Source organism: Theropithecus gelada, unplaced genomic scaffold, assembly GCF_003255815.1.
Source record: "Theropithecus gelada isolate Dixy unplaced genomic scaffold, Tgel_1.0 HiC_scaffold_15884, whole genome shotgun sequence".
NCBI lineage: Eukaryota > Metazoa > Chordata > Mammalia > Primates > Cercopithecidae > Theropithecus > Theropithecus gelada.
The window spans coordinates 2910040-2930150 of NW_020257641.1; the positions used below are offsets into that span (position 1 = coordinate 2910040).

A 20111-nucleotide genomic window follows, 5' to 3' on the forward strand; every position below is an offset into this window, starting at 1 on the left:
TAATTGTTAAGTTCATTTCTGGTTTTCTTTCTTAATAGCTTTGTGACTTTGGGCTTAATTTCTTTGAGCCCCAGTTTCCTTATCTATGAAATGGGGCTAATGATTGTATCTACTTACTGAGATAATTTATGTGAAATCCTTAGAAAAATTTCTATGTGAATGTTAACTATTATAATTAGACTCCTGGTAGTGTGGTTACTAGGACAAAAATGTGAGCATTTTTAGGGCTGTCGATATATACTGCCAGATCTAATATGATCCCTCAAATTATAATTATACAGTTATCCCAAATAATGGCAGATGAAATCTCATTTTATGTCTCTCTGACAAATGAGATCATGTAAGTAGAGGGGAATAACTCTTAGGAATAATTTTGTATTGGCTGAGAAAATGAACAACTTGATTTCAACTCTGCCCTTATGTCGATACTATAAAGAGTGTCTGAATTTCAGGGAGCACACTAGATCCTTTATTCATGGATGTGTTTGTATCTCAGAAATAGGAGATAGGACTGTTTGAACTAGTAATCATCCTTTTATATATCTTTTCTTTTTCAGGGCAAAGAACAGGAGCATACATTTGTCTTTAGACTGGATCATCCGAAAGCATGCAAACATTTGTGGAAATGTGCTGTGGAGCATCATGCCTTCTTCCGCCTTCGAGGCCCTGTCCAAAAGAGTTCTCATCGATCAGGATTTATTCGACTAGGATCACGATTTAGATACAGGTTAATTTTAATAGCTGTTTTATCTATCTTTCATTGCATACAGTCCAAAAAATTTAGGCCAACCTTTTCATTTTTACAGATTAGGTAGAGAGGAATAAAGTGGTTTGCCAGCGTCTTCCATTGACCAAAATGAAATAGAAAAAGTGGTATTGTTATTGGTTATAATTTCTCGAATAGATGGGAAAACAGTAATTGTATAATGGCTTTTATATCCCTCTGGATGTTTATTTTATATATTAACCCACTCCCAATTTATCTATTTAACAAGAGTTTTATGGACTCTCCACCCAACACTGGATACCATATAGAAAAGGGTTTCTTGCACTGAATGAGATATTAGTCTGGATAACATTTGTGGTCCTTTATAAGCCTGAAGTTCATTATTCTCATGACTCCTTGTTTGTTGTCATGAGTTAGAAATGTTTTGGTTTACTGGAGAGTGGATTATTGGTTGTGAGTGTTCTGCATGCCATGGAAATCAGTTACAGAAGGAATGGATTGTTCCAATAATGTGGCAAGTTGATTGTGTGGAGTTAATAGAAGTAGTATTCTGTTCTACTTATGTTAAAATAAGGAGACATTTTCTGAACAGAATTTAAATGGAAGTCAAGGAGAATAAGACATTAGTCTTAAAAAACATTTCTGGAAAATTACACTGAAAAGTGTGTATCACAATTAGAAAAAGTAACTGAAAATATTCTTTTAATTACACACTTTGCACTGAGGAATGTAGATGGGAAAGAGAGGGAGTTTCCATAAAAGGACAGATATTCCAAACTTATTTAATGTGTACTTAGGTGATATGCATACATACAAGAAAAATAAAACCAACATGATCTGTTGCATAGTTCACAAAAGCCTAAAGAGTGAAAGAATGATATGGTAAAGAGAGAGATCAAGACTATTAGTAGTTGTTCCTGTGGGATGAAGTTTAGGATGATTCTTTTAAGGAGAACCTGAATATAGACTGTCTTATTTGTGTGTGCTTTATTACTGTAGACCTAAAATGTCCCTTCTGTTATGCCTCATTTAGTGGGAAGACAGAGTATCAGACCACAAAAACCAATAAAGCAAGAAGATCAACATCCTTTGAAAGAAGGCCCAGCAAACGATATTCTAGACGAACTCTACAAATGAAAGGTGAAGTGCCACCCTCTTTCAAAGGATTATTTTTCCTTGACAATTAATTATGTGCTGGTGTTGTTTCCATAAGAGGAAGTTACGTCAATCTCCTCTTCAGGTCTGTTCCAGTCAACTAAAGTACTTTCCTGGCAGAATCAATTTCATGGGATACATAGAGAAAAATTGTCTGTATTGTTAGCAGAGATTAAACTTTATGTTAAGCCCAATTCAAATGATAGTCTGAGGTTATGTTCAGTTTTTGTATACAAAACTGTATTTCTGTAGAGCAACATATTCTCTCCCTTTTTGACTTATAGATCTCATTCTAAAACATCCCTTAATCCCCTTAGGAATTTTTAAAAATATTATTTTTATTTATTTATTTATTTTGAGATAGTCTCACTCTGTCGCTTAGGTTGGAGTGCAGTGGTGTGATCTCAGGTCACTGCAACCTCCACCTCCCAGATTCAAGTGATTCTCATGCCTCAGCCTCCTGAGTAGCTGAGGTTACAGGCATGTGCCACCACTCCTGGCTCATTCTTGTATTTTTAGTAGAGACGGAGTTTTGCCATGTTGGCCAGGCTGGTCTTGAACTCCTGACCTCAAGTGATCTGCCCACCTTGGCCTCCCCAATCCTAAAAGGATTACAGGCATGCTTGGCCAAAACATTGTCTTGTGATGAATTTTTTTAAGTAAAATTTATTTCATATTGTATTATAATATTAAGGATTCTATTAAATACTATTTTAAAATATATTCATCATTGTTACACATAGACATTTCCTAATTCATAATTGTTACTTGCTGATTAAGATCGATTATATAAGAAAAAGCATTGTTTACCTTGACAAATAAATTAAACCTTGTGTTTGGTTTTAAACTGAATTTGCATTAAAATGCAAATTTAATTTTAAGTATTTCCACTGTCAGAGTCATCACGAGTTGTCCAAAAACAACTGTAATGATCTGATGTTTGGCAGTATTGACTTTTTTATAAAAATGATTTATACTCATAAGTTTTGGTGTGGCTATAAATTAAATATACAGCTATAAATGAATTGTGATGATTTTAAAACCCTAAGTTTCCTCTTGGTTTCCACTGATGATAATTCGTAATCTGTCAGCTCACTCTGGAGGCTTACAGATCGGTTCTGTTTAAAAGGTGGAGATATATATGCATTCTGTTGCTTTATTTGAAAAATGAAAATAATTGCCATTGTTGACTTTATGGTGTGAACCCCAAGACACTTTGGTGAATTGAAGATTTTTAGATTTATGGTTGGGGCCAAATGTGGTGGCTCACACCATTAATCCCAGCACTTTGGGAGGCCAGCGTGAGAGAATCGCTTGAGCCCACAAGCTCAACTCTCAGGAGTTCGAGACCAGCCTGGGCAAAAGTAGCGAGACCCACCCCGTCTCTACAAAACATGAAGACCCTTTCTCAAAGAAAGAAATGTCTGGTTGTGAAACATGGCTTATAAAGCAATTCAAGTTTTGCTTTGAATAGTGCAGCAGTTTATCATGTAAGATGAAACTAATGAGGTGTTATCTTTTTTTTTCTGTTAGCATGTGCTACAAAACCTGAAGAACTTAGGTAAGTAATGTTTTGCAACTTAGAAATTGATATAGAATGTTTGGAATTTATGTAGTTGCTATCATTAAGCAAATATTTAAGACCTATCAAAATGTCAGTTTGTCCCTAATGCACCATGGATATATCAGGGAATAAATAAACAGTAATGCCAGATAAAATTGACATGATGAAAAATTAGAGCAGTTTAAGGAAGTAAAGAATGGGGTCGGGGCAGATGAGCCATTCATGAAGAGAATAACATACATTTGTTATTGGCAAGTGGCTGAGGATCTAAAGATAAATTATGATCCTTGTACATAAGGAGTGCAAAGAACAAAATTGATTTGCAAATAAGCAATTTTATTCCTGGGATAAATCCCACTTGGTTGTGGTGTATAGTCCTTCTTTATGTTGTATGTTGCTAGATTTCATTAGCCTAGTATGTTTTTGGATTTGTGTGTCTATTCATCAGAGATATTGGCCTGTAGTTTCCTTACAATGTCATTATCTGGTTTTTTATGTGGGGTGGGTAATACTGGCTTTACAAAATAAGTTTGTGTGTGTTCCCTCCTCTCTATTTCTTGGTAAGAATTTGTAAATAATTGATATTAATTATTTAAATGTATGGTAGAATTCACCATTAAAGCCATCTTTCTCTTTATGTGAAGCTTAAAAATTCTTGTGAGAGATCTATTCAGATTTTCTTTTCTTCTCTTTCTTTTGGGGTGGTGGTGGTGCAGGGCCTAGCTCTTTCACCCTGGTTACAGTCCAGCAGCTTGAGCATGGCTTGGCTCACTGCAGCCTCACCCTCCTAGGCTCAAGCAATCCTTCTAGGCACTTGCCATCATGCCTGGCTAATTTTTAAATTTTTTGTAGAGATGGGGCCTCCCTGTGTTGCCCAGACTAGTCTCAAACTCCTGGGCTCAAGCAATCCTCCTGCCTCCGCCTCACATCTTGCTGGGATTACAGGCATGAGCCACAGCACAGGGCCCTCCCTGATTCTCTTTTTCTTCTTGATTCAGTTTGGGAGTTATTGTCTTTCTATAGTTTATCTGTTTTATCTGTGGTATCTAGTTTGTTGGCATACAGTTTGTATTCCCTTTTCCTTTATATTTCTAAAAGGTCCATAGTAATATCTCCTCATTCCTTTCTGATTTTTAGTATTTTGAGTTTTTTTTTTTTTTCTTAACTAGTGTAGCAAAAGGTTTGTCAATTTTGTTGACCTTATCAAATAGAACCAGCTTTTGGTTTCATTGATTTTGCTGTTTTTCTGTTTCATTAATTTTTGCTCTATATTATTTTTTCCTTTTGCTTGCTTTAGGTTACTTTGCTGTTTTTCTAGTATCTTAAGGTGGAAGATTAGGTTATCTGAGATATTTATTTTTTAACATTTAAAGATATTAAATTTCCTTTCAAGCACTGCTTTAATTCAGTAAGTTTTGCTATGTTGTGTTCTTGTTTTTTGGTTGTCTCAAATTATTTTCTAACTTGTGATTTCTTCTTTGACTTGTTTGATTACTTAGGAGTGTGTTGCTAAATTTCCATGTATTTGTGAACGTCAAAATTTTATTTTTTTCTAAATTTATTCCATAATGAGTAGAGGACATACTTTGTATGATTTCAGTCCCTTTCAACTTAATGAGACTTGTTTTATGACCTCCATATGAGTCACCCAGGAAAATAGTTTATGTGTACTTAAGAAGAGTATATATTTTGCTGTTTCTGAGTAGAGTGTTTTATAAATGTGTGTTAGTTTATTGTGTTCAGATCTTCTGTTTCATTGTTCATCTTTTGCCTAGTTTTAATCCGTTTTTGAGAGTGGAGTATTGTAGTCTACAACTATTGTCTATTTCTCCCTTCAGTTTGTTTCTGCTTTTGTTTCATGTATGTTGTGAATTTGGGGTAGGTATGTATGTGTTGATAATTGTTATAGTATACTGATGGACTGTTCTTTTTATTGTGATAAAATGTTCCTTTTTATGTCTAGTAACTTTTGTTTTAAAGTTGATTTTATTTGATGTAAATATTGCCAGTCCAGTTTTCATATAGTTGCTTTTCCATGATATAACCTTTTCATCAATCTGGAAGTTTTCACCCATTATTTCTCTAGATATTCTTTATCCTCTCTTTCTCTTCTCCTTCTGGAATTTTCATTAACATCTAAGTTATTACACTTGATGGTTTCCTACAGGTCTCCAAGTCTGTTCATTTCTCTTTATACTTTTTTTTCAGACGATGTAATCTCACTTGACCTGTCTTCAAGCTTACTGATTCTTTTACCTACTCAAATCTGCTATGGAGCACCCCCTTTGTTAATTTATTTCTGCTACTGTATTTTTCAATTCCGGAATTTCTCTCTGGTTCTTTTTTCTAATGTCTATGTAATGATACTCTCAATTTGTGAGACACAGTTGTCATACTTTATTTCTTTACATGTGGTTTCCTTAGTTCTTGAACATATTTAAAATAGATGATTTAAACTATAGAGAACTAGAGGAGTATTAGCCCCATCTTCTTTGCTGCACCCACCAGAAGTAGAGCTACCACCACACCAAGGTTGGAAAAAAGGGGCAGAAAAGCAAATTGTGGATCAAATGTCACAGACTTAGGCCTTAATGAGATTTAGTAGATTTTCTTGAATAAATGATTCTCCACTTGGTGTGTGCCTTTTAATGATTTTTAAAAAAATGGCAGGACGAGGAAGCTGGGTGCAGTGGCTCACGCCTGTAATCCGAGCACTTTGGGAGACCAAGGTGGGCAGATCACGAGGTCAAGAGATCAAGACCATCCTGGCCAAGATGGTGAAACCCTGTCTCTATTAAAAATACAAAAATTAGCTGGGCATAGTGGCAGGCGCCTATAGTCCCAGCTATTTGGGAAGCCGAGGCAGGAGAATCACTTGAACCTGGGAGGCGGAGGTTGCAGTGAGCCGAGATCGCGCTATTGTGCTCCAGCCTAGGCGATAGAGCAAGACTCCGTCTCAAAAACAAAAACAAAAAAGCAAAAAACAAAAACAAAACTAGGGGGCCAGGCATGGTGGTTTATGCCTCTAATCCCAGCACTTTGGGTGGCCAGAACGGGAGGATTGCTTAAGCCCAGGAGTTCCAGACCAGCCTGGGCAACGTGGTGAAACCCCATTTCTACAAAAACCACAAAATTTAGCTGGGTATGATGGCACCTGCCTGGGGTCCCAGGTACTTGGGAGGTGGGAGAATCACCTGAATACAGGAAGTCGAGGCTGCAATGAGCCATGATCGCACATCACTGTACTCCAACCTGGGCAATGGAGTGAGACCCCATCTCAAAAGCAAAAAGGAATTCTTTTTCTTGGCTGAGCGCAGTGGCTTATGCCTGTAATGCTAGCACTTTGGGAGGCAGAGGTGGGCGGATCACTTGAGGCTAGGAGTTTGAGACCAGCCTGGGCAAAATGGCCAAACCCTTTCTCTACAAAAAATACAAAAAAAATTAGCCACATGTGGTGGCGTGCACATGTAGTCCTCAGCTACTTAAAGGATGAGGCAGGGGGATTGCTTGAGCCAGGGTGGCGGAGACTGCAGTGAGTTGAGGTCGTGCCACTGCACTCCAGCCTGGGTAACAAAGTGAGACCCTGTCTCAAAAAAAAAAAAAAAAGAAAAATTTTTTGTTTGTTTGTTTTTTGAACCACTTAAATGTTTGTTTCACTGGGGAGAGTATCTGCTTTTGTTTTCAAGTTACCATTCTGAAGGTCTTGCTTCTGATGGCTCCATTATTTTAATTAATTAATTAATTTTTTTTGAGACGGAGTCTTGCTCTGTCGCCCAGGTTGGATTGCAGTGACATGATCTTGGCTCATTGCAACCTCTGCCTCCCGGGTTCAAGTGATTCTCCTGCCTCAGCCTCCCAAGTAGCTGGGATTACAGGCACGCACCACCATGCCCACCTAATTTTTTGGATTTTTAGTAGAGACAGGGTTTCACCATGTTGGCCAGGCTGGTTTCAAACTCCCTACCTCAAGTGATCCACCTGCCTCGGCCTCCCAAAGGGCTAGGATTACACGTGTGAGCCGCCACACCCGGCCGGCTCCATTAATTTTAATATTATTTATTACAATGAGTCTATAGTCTCATATAATGCTTAACAATTGGTATGTATTAGAGTCTCCTAGAATGCCGGTTAAAGGTAAGATTCAGACCATACCCACAAATCTAGTTTATTTTTGAATTTGTCTGTACTCTTATATGGCAGGTGTCTCACTAGACCTTTTTTGAAAGAAGTTGGTTATTTTTGGATGTTGAGTATCATCAGCCTCACCTTGAAATGTCCATTTTTTTTTTCACTTTGAAAGCTGTTAAAGCCAGTCTGTGATTAGTGATTGACTATAGTAGCACTCTGCTTTTTGAACAAGGACTCCCCTCAAGTTTCTTTAGCTGTCAATAGGCTGTTGAAAATAAATAAATAAATAAATAGAACAGGGAGGAAGTGAAATTTCTGTGCGATTCTCTCCGTGAAATTTTTATTGGTTAAAAAACAACGTTTTGTGCCTTTTCTGTGCTGTATACTTTTATTTTTCTTGGATTTGTTTATAAGCTATGCTTTTCAGAAAAGTGGAATAATGGCTGGAAGGGGTGGCTCATGCCTGTAATCCTAAGACTTTGGGAGGCCAAGGCAGGCAGATCACCTGAGGTCAGGAGTTCGAGACCAGCCAGGCCAACATGGCAAAACCCCATCTCTACTAAAAGTACAAAAATTAGCTGGGTGTGGTGGCGCATGCCTGTAATCCCAGCTACGCTGGAGGCTGAGATAGGAGAATTGCTTTAACCCTGGAGTCGGAGGTTGCACTGAGCCGAGATTACGCCACTGCTCTCTAGCCTGAGTGACAGAGCGAGACTCCATCTCAAATAAAAAAAAAGAAAAAGAAAAATGGAGTAATATTTGAGATTTTTCTTTATCTTTGAAACTATTTTGTTTATTTAATGGATTATGGCTTGCTTTCCTGAAAAGGAGGCTGGGATATGGAATATTAGAGCTTAAAGTAAAAAGTGAGTACCTGCTAAAGTTAGCAGAAATGTGAACAAAGTATTCAGCAATTATACATAGTTGAAAAATTAAGGCTTTTATTTGCAAAAATAGGAGGATTTTCTTTAAGATGTTCTGAAACACATTTCCGGTTAAAAAAAAAATGAGTATATATAGTGACTGTTTTGGAATTATGATTAATTTAACTTTAATGACTAAATGTTAGTGTCTCTTCATTAGTGATGCTTTTGGCTCTGGAAAACATAGCAGAAATGGCATATTTAAGGAATGATTTTTTTTTTAGACTAGACTTTTAGAAATGAGATGTAGAGGAGGACCCAACTCTCCTAAAGGGTATTGAGCACCACCCATCGCAGTGCTTGAGAAAACCTGAGCTCAGACTGGCATGTTGTATGCCCTTTCACTCTTGCCCTTCCAGTTCTGTTTGTATGAACAGTTTTGCTCCATTGAACCGTGGAAAACAGTACTGTTTGAAAAGGCACAACTAGACCTGAAAAGCTTCTCAACCTTATATTCTGCAGTTTTGTAAAATGCCCATGTGAATAACAGATTTTTTAATTGGCTAATGTCAGTCATTTTTCTTGTACTATTTTGGCTCCTAACTACTCTTGTGAGTCATGAATACTATATAGTATTTTAAGAGGTGATGTTTAAAGGATAGTTGACATTTCAATTACTGGTACGTCTTATACAGGCTTAATATGCAGTCTTGAAGACAGGAAAGAGGAAAAGAAAAAATGGTAGAGGAAATCAAATGAGTAGAAGGTATACTATGTAAAAGCAAAAGGGTCAGTTATTTTATCTAGTCCTTTAAAAAGGGAAGTTTGAACTAGATTAGTAATGAGAAATAATTCAGTAATCCCTTAATACTCATGGAAGTGAAAGAATGTATATAATTATCAGAAAATAATGCTTTCTGTATTTCAGACAATTTAAAACAGGAAGCTATGATTCAATTAACATCACTTATAAGTATTTTGTTCTCATGTTATTCTTATTGATCACCTACTGTAGTTATTTCTAGTTAAAGGCAAAGCTTCCGAGAATAATCAAGGGACCATGGACTAGTAAGTCTAACTTCTGTACTAAGCAGGCTGGGTGAGATTTCATTAAGGCTTAGGATCATGAGTATTCTAGGAAGAGCAACATGGTTAGTAAAAAGAAATTGTACCTGATGGGTATAATCTTTAACATTGCCATGGCAGTGAATCTACACTAAATTGTTTTATTTATTTATTTTTGAGGGAGGGGTGGTGGTGGTTTTTTGTGTGTTTGTTTGTTTGTTTTGTTTTGTTTTTGAGACAGAGTCCACCCAGGCCGCAGTGCAGTGGCATGATCATGGCTCACTGTAGCCTCAACCTCCTGGGATCAAGCAATCCTCCTGCCTTAGCCTCCAAAGTGTATGAGACTGCTTCAGGCACACACCCCAACACATAGCTATTTTTAAATTTTTTGTAGAGCTAGAGGTCTGGCTCTGTTGCCCAGGCTGGTCTCAAATCCCTGGGCTCAGGCATCCTCCTGTCTCGGCCCCTGAGAGTGCTGGGATTACAGGCATAAGCCACCATGCCTCACCAATAGTATTTCTTTTAAAGGTATTTTTTTGTTGTTGTAATCGCTATTATTTGTATTTCGCTAGTATTAACTCATTTAGTCGTTCTAACAGTCCCATGCAAGTGAGTAACCCAAGGTGTACAGAGTAGACCTAATGACACAGCTTGGCTTTGAACCCAGACAGTGATAATGCAGGTTATGGTGACTCAACTTGTAATTGATCTGTAGTTCTTTAAAAAATGGAATATAAAATGTGTTCACTCTTCATTCCCCAGCTTTTTAGCAGGGCCTCTCTTCATTCTTCGGTTCTTAACTGGTTGGCTTTCATTATCAGGTAGCGGTTTTTGCTCTCACCTTGTTAGAAAGGCTTCTGGATACTCTGTTCAGAGGTTGTATTTGAGAGCTTTGCCTGTTTCCTTAGTAGAATGACATGTTGGCTGGTTATAAAATAATATTCTTGATTATTGCTACGGGAGGTCTTTGCCAACCTGATAATTGGTAGGGATTTGCTTTTAAATCTGCTCGGGGTACCTGAAGTATTCCTTCCTTATCCTTGAAGATTAGTGGCTGAACAATAAGGGATTGATTGTATTTCATTTTCTGTCTCTTTTTCCTGAAACACAGTGCTGTCATTAAATCTGTAAATTTTTTTCTCACTTTCAAGGAATTTTTTTAATCTTTGAATTGTTTTTTATGTTAGTTGAATTTCTTACTTCAAGGATACCATATATCCTTGTTTTCGAATGTCTGACATTAGGAAACCTTTTTTCTCATTTCGTTGTGAGTTATAGTTCATCTTTGAGTTTTTATTTTATTGAATTTTTTTTCCTGCTGTTCTGTAGTTTCTATTTTTTTTCTGTATTATAGGTTGAGGGTTTTTTCAAGTGCTTTTTGTGGGGATAGCAGGGTGGGGATGGGTACAAACTAAACTGAGTTTGTTTTTTTTGTTTGTTTGTTTGTTTGTTTGTTTTTTTGAGATGGAGTCTGGCTCTGTTGCCCAGGCTGGAGTGCAGTGGTGCAATCTCGGCTTACTGCAAGCTCCGCCTCCCGGGTTCACGCCATTCTCCTGCCTCAGCCTCCCAAGTAGCTGGGACTACAGGCGCCCGCACCACGCCAGGCTAATTTTTTTGTATTTTTAGTAGAGATGGGGTTTTACCGTGTTAGCCAGGATGGTCCCGATCTCCTGACCTCATAATCCGCCCACCTTGGCCTCCCAAAGTGCTGGGATTACAGGCGTGAGCCACCGTGCCTGGCCTAAACTGAAAATTTTAAAACGTGTTTATAAGTCATTTGGAGAGGAAGGTGTACACACAGAATTTTCAAACTTTCTAAACCTTTTATACTAAGGCCTTTTGAATTATAAAATGCTGAGTTGTTGCCGACACTGGAAAATCTTGAGGGTAGGAATATACAAAAGAAGTGACAGTTAAGTTTATGTGGGTCTTGTGTTGCTGTCTTTGTTAGGTCATCCTTGACAGCTGTCATCCAATGAATAAACATTAGTTGTGAAGCATACCTCTAAAGCATGATTAAAATACAGGTATATGGAAACATCAAATGAGCAACTATAGAAAAGCAAGTATTTGCCTATAAGAACAAGTGTTTTCGGGTATCTGACATTCTTAGTTTTAGGTACCAGCAGTAGTTTTATTCTTTATTTGAAACAAAATGTTAATATCTTTAAAATAAATATTTTGTTAGTGTATGTGTCATCTTACAAAGTGAAGTCCTGAGATTTCATATAGAATTTTTAATAGATTTTTTTCCCCCATTACAGTGTTCACAATAATGTTTTGACCCAAAGTAATGGCTCCCAACAGGTAAGACAACATTAAGTTTCTAAAACACCAGATCACCGGTTAATTATGGTAACAGTAGTACTATTGATTGGATTTTCATAGTGGTGTATGTAACCTTGCACAAATTGTGTGCATTTTCTTTTCCTTTTCCCTTAAGTGGTTCAGTAATAACTTCCTGTTATTTTTTCTCTGAGATTTTGTAAATGAAACAGCTGCTGTATAACATTTTCTGTCACTGTGAATCCAAGAACATAATTTAACTGATTACTAATATTTCATTCATTAACTATCTCTGAGGTGGTATATGAAATTCAAGCATTTGTTTACATTTTATTTGTTGGCTTTGTAAATAGTACTCCATTTTAGTATTTGTTGATGAAGAGATCTGTTACCTAGGCAAAATAGATAATTTTTATAATTTGTGTCCAAAGGCTTGGGGGATGAGATCTGCTCTGCTTGTGAGTCCTTCCATTTCCTCTGCTCCTGTGCCAGTGGAGATAGAGAATCTGCCACAGAATCCTGGAACAGACCAGCATGACAGGAAATGGTTTGTTAATTCCTTAAACTAAAATAAAATATTGCCTACTTAATTGTATTCAGAATTCCAAGCTGTAATCTTAAAGTACTTTAAATATGATTGAAAGCAAATTATTCATATTTGTGAGCTGGAAAGCATGTTATTAAATAATCATATTGAGATGGGGAAAATAAGGATGTTGGTGATAAAGGGAGTACAGTTGTCTAAGTGAAGACCATCAGACAGCTGTCCTTATTATTTATTTGAAACAAAACATTAATACATTTAAAATAAATCTGCTCTTATTAGCTTGATGTGGTAGTGGTGGATGACTCTCTGTTGAAAAAGACAGTAGAATATTTTCCCAGGTCCGTAAGGAAAGTATATCCACTACATGTTATTCCAGACAACATGATGCTGCTTCAAATGTGTTTTCTTCATTAAAGACAGAGGGTAAAGTCAGAAGCGAAACATGATTAAAATCTGATAAAACATGAGATACCCTAAGGAGACTGAGAGAGAATCTGGTGACAGGAAAAGTATACTTTAATTATTTAGACTTCCAGGGTTTTTTTTAGATTAATAGTAAATATACAAGTATGGATACTTTGTGTCTTATTGGAGTTAATCACTTGAGTTTATCCTTTCCCAAATAAATATATGTGGCTTGGTGGGGGCTTCTTGGGGATTATTTGATTCAGTGGTCATGTTGAGTGTATTACCTGTTCAAGTTATTTTTCTGTTTGTGAAATGAATTTTGATAATTCATAGGATTTTTCTCTTTTTCTTTTGCTCTTAGTTTGTGTAGTACCTGAAATCTAATGCATTTCTGTGGTGATGTCAAGGTTTTGGTCAGCTTTCTGTGCAGCCAGTTCTTCCTTCATGGTGGTGGGTCAACAGTGGTTGGTGATTATTTTCAGTCTTTGCTATGTAATTATTTTTCACTGTTATTTTGGCTTAACTAACTGCAAGGTGCCTTGCTCTTGATATTTGGGCATATTTTTACTTCAGTTCCAAATAACTTGCGATTAGTTTATAAGATTGAGTCCTCTTCTCCCCCGGCCCCATTTTCTCCTTTTTATTTTCTTTCTATATGGGTGTGTGGTGGTGATACTTTGTGTATATTTGTGTGCATCTGGGTACACACCTAAAAGCGTAAAGAGCGAGGCTTATAAATGTCAAATTTATTTTTTAAAGTCATTTTTAGAAAGTGTCTTCAATTTCTTATGGAAAACACAGCTCCTGTAAGCAGTTATGTTTTATCTCATTGATGTTACCACCAAGTTCTGTTTGCAAGGAAAAGTAGTACTGAGACTTCAGCTGTAAAAGAAGTGTCTTTTATATGTTTGCCTTTTACATTCATATGGAATGAGGGTCTAATTAGTTGGCATACTATATTACAACACTGAATCTGAGTTTTTCCATATTAGTAGGTACATATTTAAATCTGATTTTATTTGTTAGGTACTACTAGGTTTATTTGACGCATCCTTTAGAAAGAGCATTGAATTTATTAAATTTTAAGGAAAATGAAAAATTTGGAGCTGTGTGTTTTCCTTTCTTTATGTGGTTGTGCTGAGACCTCCTTTGCTGAAATAGAGTAAAGTGGTGCTCTTTATAACAAAATAAGCCTCATGTCAACAAGGGCATGGAACTGAATATAGAGCTGGCATGTTTTGGAGATAATGGACTCTTCCACCTTAATTTCAAATGTGCTCTGCATTTCATTCTTTTTTCTGCATGCTTTGATTCTCATTAATGCTTTCAAAAGAATATAAAGCAGTCCTCCTTTAGAAAGTGATAAGTGGTTAAAATTTGGAAGTGCTTCCTGTGTTTGAACAATTGGGCAGAATAATGGACCATTCTATTTCTGGCAGATAACTTTCAACCAGTTTAATCTAAACCTACTCCCTGTTCGAGTCTTCAGCATTTTTTTTGCTGGTATCTTTTAAATGACACCATTATTAGAGTGAATGATTTGGCATATCAGTAGCTTAGAATAATCAGGTATTTAAAATTTCACATTTTGAGAAACAATTCATGTATTGTAAACCCACAAATCATTTGTAAGCAACAACAGAAACAAAACAGTGTTTAGAAAATCTTGCATTGATAGGGGAGAACATAAACCTAATTTAGTTTTCTAAATTTTTAGAGACCATAACTTGAGGGTTGTGATTTTTGTGAGCTAGGTCTGGTGAACAAATTGTATTTCAGTTAAAAGAAAGATGATTTTGTTATAAAAAAGCCTTCCAAGTTTGTTTTGAAAAATTATTTTAATTTCTTTACAGTTTCCCTAAGGGATAAAGGTGAAGATTAATGTTTTGGTTGAGTTAGAAAGATAACACTTATTAAAAATGTATTTTTGCACATATTTTATATTTGGGGTGGTATTTTCCTTTGTAGTTATTTTAAATATGTGCTACCCTTTCTGCCATGTCACCAGACTTTGATTTGCTTTCTTTCTACTGGAGGACTCTGATCACTTCTAACCAAGAACTGCATGTATGCATGTTTCAGTCTTAGAATTCTATAGGCCTTTTCTATAGCACTGTGATAAAACGTGCTTAATATGCTTACTAAACTACTTCTTGGAGAAGGGTGTATCATCTCATCACATTATCTGTACCTGTTGAATTTCATTTTGAGATCTTGTGAACTTTAATTATATAAGGAGCGATGATTCTCTATTGTTAATTGGGAACATTGATGTAAAATTACATGGCCTCTGAAGGTAGATTTTTTTATTTTTAGTGCTCTGTCTGAATTTTGTTCCATGGGTTTCAGTTCTGTGAAATCTCATAATTTAAGGAAGAATTTTCACAGTTTTCCTTTTCATACATACTTTTGTCCTTATGTAGAATTCTTTCTTCAAATATTTGAAGTAAGTAGATTATGAATATTTTTTTCTTCTGATTAAAACCCCTAACAACATTTCTGCTTTTAGTGTTAGTAACAACATCAGGGACAGATACAGAGTGTCTTGCTTTCTGAGAAATTTATTCTTTAATTCACTTAACTGAGTCAGATTACTTACATGTATTTCCATATTGGTATTTTTCATTACATGTAACTTTGTGGATTTCCCCCACTTTGTTATTCTTGAATGTTACCATTGCATGGAGTAGATGTTGTTAACTACTCATAGCAGCAGTGCATGCTAGTGACATTACCTTTCACCTTTATTATCTCTTACACATCCATTTTCTCCTATTCCTATTGACTAACTGTGCTCCCCTCCCACTCCCCAACCATCCAGGCTCTCTGCTGCCAGTGACTGCTGTCAACGTGGTGGAAACCAGTGGAACACAAGGGCCTTGCCCCCACCCCAGACCGCACATAGAAACTACACTGACTTTGTTCATGAGCACAATGTGAAGAATGCAGGAATCCGTCATGATGTTCATTTTCCTGGCCAGGCAGCCATGACTGAGATATGAGTGTTGAGCCTGTTAGGCATTGGGACTCTTTGTCATGCAAGTTGATGGTATACATTATCTGGTGTTTATGGGAGAATTTATAGTGGAGTCACTAGTTGTTTAGTGCTGTTTGTAATTGAATTCTTCCATGAAAGGGGCAAGGAATCTAAGAAGCCATATGCTGTCAATGATAATGATTAATTTTTTGTATTGAAAAGAATATGTATACCATTGTGATTTTGGAAAGGTTTTCATGATTTTAGTATGTGAACACATCCCCCAGACTGTATCTAAGGAGAAAGTTTGTGTTTGTGAACAAGGTGCCCATTATTCCCCCACCACATGCCATCCAAAGAGATGGAGGTTAAAAGAATCAGACACACTAAAAACACACTGGAAGCATGTCCAGGCATGATATATCAGCCTTTTGAGATATTTATTAAAAACTTGTTCTTATACACTATTTTAATATGTCTAAAGTGACACATGCCTTAATTTAAGTGCCTAAGATTTGAATTAATGTAATTTTAAATTACAAACACTTTTACTTTTTAATAAACACAAATATTTTAACTTACCAAAAAGTTTAGAGATCACATTAATAATGTGGCTCATGTATAGAGAAATCTGAGTGGTTACTTTTGAATAGTTAACTGGTTAACCATTCAGTGGTTAACTGAATGGTTACATTACTACTGAATGGTTATATAAAATGGAAAACGTATTTACTTTGTCTTTTCATTTTACTGGCTTTTCTCTTTCATCTCATACACCTGACAGATTACCCAGGTTTGCAACAGTCTCATAATCTGATACTGTACAACCTTTAAAATAAAATTCTGAAGCCAAAACCATATGATTTTTAGATTGTATTACTATTTTTGATCCTTTTTGAACTTTAGAATTTCAAGCTCCTTAGTTTAATTAATAGAGGCATATTAGCTGGAAAAAGTCCATTTCAGATAGGAAAACATGTAAGGGAAGCATTTCTTCTGTCTTTTTTTAGTTTTCTTTTAGATTTTAGAAAAATTTTCAAACTTAAACTATGTATATAGAAATTTATAGATGTTTTGTATTTCGACGAGTTTATAATGCTTCAAGATAATGAAGCTTCATTATAAGCAGCTTAACTCATTTAATGCATCCTGCTCACATAGAGGTTGGTTTTATGTCTCAAATCCTTCCTGCCAGACAAAGATTAAGGTTTCAGAGGGCTTAATACTGGACTATTGGTTTAATACTGAGTGGTCGGTTGCAGTTTGTCCATAGAAGACCTAAATAAGCAGAACTTACTAATACTTAAAGAACAAAATTAGTAGGCAGGTTTCAATCTGAGTTCAGTATAATTATGTATAAGGGGATGGCCACTCAAAGTATTTAGCGCATCCTCTAAATAGAAATAGATCTGTATCTTAAATAGCCCGGCTCCCATCTTTATAAGCCCATCTTCGTTTAGTGAGCTTAAAAATGGCCACTAATGTATGGCCCTTATAATTGTTTTAGACTTTACTAGCTCAGATGATAATTGCTAAGTATTGTCATTGCTGATTTTTTTTCTTAAAAGAGAGCAATTTGGATCGTAACATTTTAAGTACAGAAGCTCTGGGTTCAAGAAAAGATTTCATGGTATGTATATCATTTAAAAAAGTACTGTTTCTATAGTAGAAGCCAAAGAGGCACAATGAATAACAAGCTTTCCTGGTCTTTTAGAAAGCTGTAAGGTTTGACTTCACTCACTTTAAAATTATTCTTAATCTGCAGGACAGATGCTGATATAATGCCCCATATATATCTTAGCAGATTGTAATAGAAGAGTAAGAGCTTCAGTTCATATTGAAAGTAGCCATTTCTATAGAATTTGAATTAATCAGTACTGTTACATTTAAGGGAAGATTCACATCATGGTTTTTCTTTTGTTGAAAACCTTGTTGTAAAGAATTCATTTGTGAATTCCTGATGAGAGAAACTGGATTGGATGGGTGTTAGGGATGGAGGCAGTGATAGGGGTGAGGAAAGTAAAGGGCTAAGGCTGGATGGTAGTAAAATTAAACTTACTATTTTATAAAAGTTGCCATATGCTTCAGAATTTCTTATCAAATATGGCACATACTTGTTCTTTCTACTGATATTTGCAAGATGGATATATATGTTGTTTCCAGAGCTATCAGGTATTTATAAGTAGCTCAATCTAAATTAAATAAATTGTCACCAACCTATTTACACTCTGCATTTTATTATGCCTAAAGGGTCAGTGATGATAAATTTGGAATTAGAAAAGTAATACCCTCCAGAAGCGCCTTACTGGGTCACCGTCCTTTTGATCAAAGGGTGTCAGCAGCACAGAACTTAAGTATTATGTCATTTAATTTATAGTGCTTTGGCTAATTTTATTTAACATAATTAATTTTAACATCCTGAATTAGGTTGGTTTTATTTTGACTGTTTTTACAGTCAAGGAAACTTGTAGAACCACAGCAAAGCTAGTGACCTTCACACTTTCATGCATGAACATAAATGAGCTCATAAGATCATTGTCTTTTTGTTGAATTTCAAAGGCATTTACCTATCTTGGGGTGAGACCTAATGTTTCTGACCTTGATAGGATAATCATAGATAATATACTTTTAAATGAGTTTGCAGAGAAAAATAAATTTTATTTGTGCTGCTATGTGTATAATATGTCTATTTTGAAAAGCACCTAGTATACAAACATTAATATTGTAATACCAGTATAATTCAAATCATCTTTTTTTTGGAGGGGAGTTTATTTAAAGTGTTGGACAAAAAAATGTTATTTGTAACACTTGGTTGGGTCTTTTTTTTTTTAATTTCTTTTTGTTGTTGTTCACTGTTCAAGAGGTACATCACCAAGTTGGATCTTTTTATTCACCAATGTAAACTGAACAAGTTCGACGATGGTTGTCCCCTATTAGTGCATTATGCCCCAATGGTGGGAGCTATAGTTGTTTGAGCCATGGTACTGTCTTTGGTCAGGGCACATTCTTCATTTCTAAACCATAGTTCATTGCTTTGAGAGGCTGTTATTTTAGTGTTAGTCTTTGAATATTGGTTTGAAAATAATACAGTTACTATTTTTTATGGTTGATATTAGGACCATTATTTGTTTTGCTAAAACAAAATCATCTTGTTTCAATAACATTTTATCTCTTTCCCACCACATACTTCCTTCCTGAATTTTAATATGTATTATACCACATCATCAGTTATATTCTTGCTTTCCAGGATTGTTGTGAATGCTTGCATGTGAGATGCTTTTACATAAGGGCTAGGATTTGGAGATACTTCTGTGGTGGGGAAACAGCTTTCTTTCCTTCCTTCTTCATGCCTGCCTCTTCTCCTGCCCGCATGTATAAAATGTGATTTGTCAGCTCCTTTCTAGATATTATGAATCATGTGAATTTAGATATGGTAGTCTTCCTCTACCCCCCCCCTTTTGCAGAACATAAAAATTTCTCATCCTCTGTTCATAAAAATGTTTACTTTAGTCACATGAAAACATTGTGAGATGGAATCTTGTTCCATTAACATTAGCCTTGGCGGTGTAGAAATTAGGACATGAAGCATGTCACTTTCAGTGTAAAATATGTCAAGGAGCTTAATTTCTTTCATCAATTCTGGACAATTGCTAATGTAGTAATACACTTTAGTTGCTTTGAGCACCTTGGGCTGGTGAGAAGGGACATACATAGTATCTTTGTTAAAGAATGAGTGACAAGAAGAGAAAATTTTTAAAAAATTGGTGAAAGGAAAATAACTTTGGCTTTTTTATTGATATTTTTATACTGAAGTAGAAAAACAATTGTTCCTGTTCTTCCTGAAGGAATTGTTCTCACATTTTTTTTATTATTAGATAATTACCTAAGCTTTTGTGTTACAAGCTGTGGCCTCAGTAGAGATGGTGGTGCTTGAGTGAACGTTTTACATTTTGTTCCTGACAGCTGGCCAGCATTGTGTTTATATTGGCATGGAAAAGAGATACCTGACTCAGAGAACAATGTTTTCCAAGGATTGTGACTAAAGACTTCCTTAATGGTGTAATAATGTACCTCCTCATAAAAACAGGTTCAACAGCTGTAGCTAATTTTTTGTTGTTGAAGGAAGTTTCATTTTTGTTCTGTTTTTAACTACTCGTAATAAAGAATTGAGATCCAGTGTTTAAGATTTGTAAGAAATTGCAGATTCCGTAATGAAGCTCACATCTACAAACATGACTAATTATTGATAATAATAAATGCAAAATATTTTGAATTATTAGGAGTAGAGTTAAAAGAATGAAAAATAAGAGGCTATGATAATAGGAGGATGATTGCTGGCTTGATTTACCTTGTGAAACTAGTTAGAGGAGTATTCAGATAAATTGTGGAAA

General features: G+C 35.8%; 1 protein-coding gene across 1 annotated transcript in view; it reads left to right on the forward strand.

Annotated features, from left to right (window-relative positions):
- LOC112617144 (band 4.1-like protein 5) overlaps positions 1–20111 on the forward strand; it is a 173364-nt gene that overhangs the window by 66137 nt on the left and 87116 nt on the right. The window contains exons 12-16 of the mRNA XM_025373879.1: positions 558–727; positions 1761–1867; positions 3416–3443; positions 11767–11809; positions 12220–12335. Coding sequence (XP_025229664.1) covers positions 558–727; positions 1761–1867; positions 3416–3443; positions 11767–11809; positions 12220–12335 — 464 coding nt within the window. The remainder of the gene's footprint in view (positions 1–557; positions 728–1760; positions 1868–3415; positions 3444–11766; positions 11810–12219; positions 12336–20111) is intronic.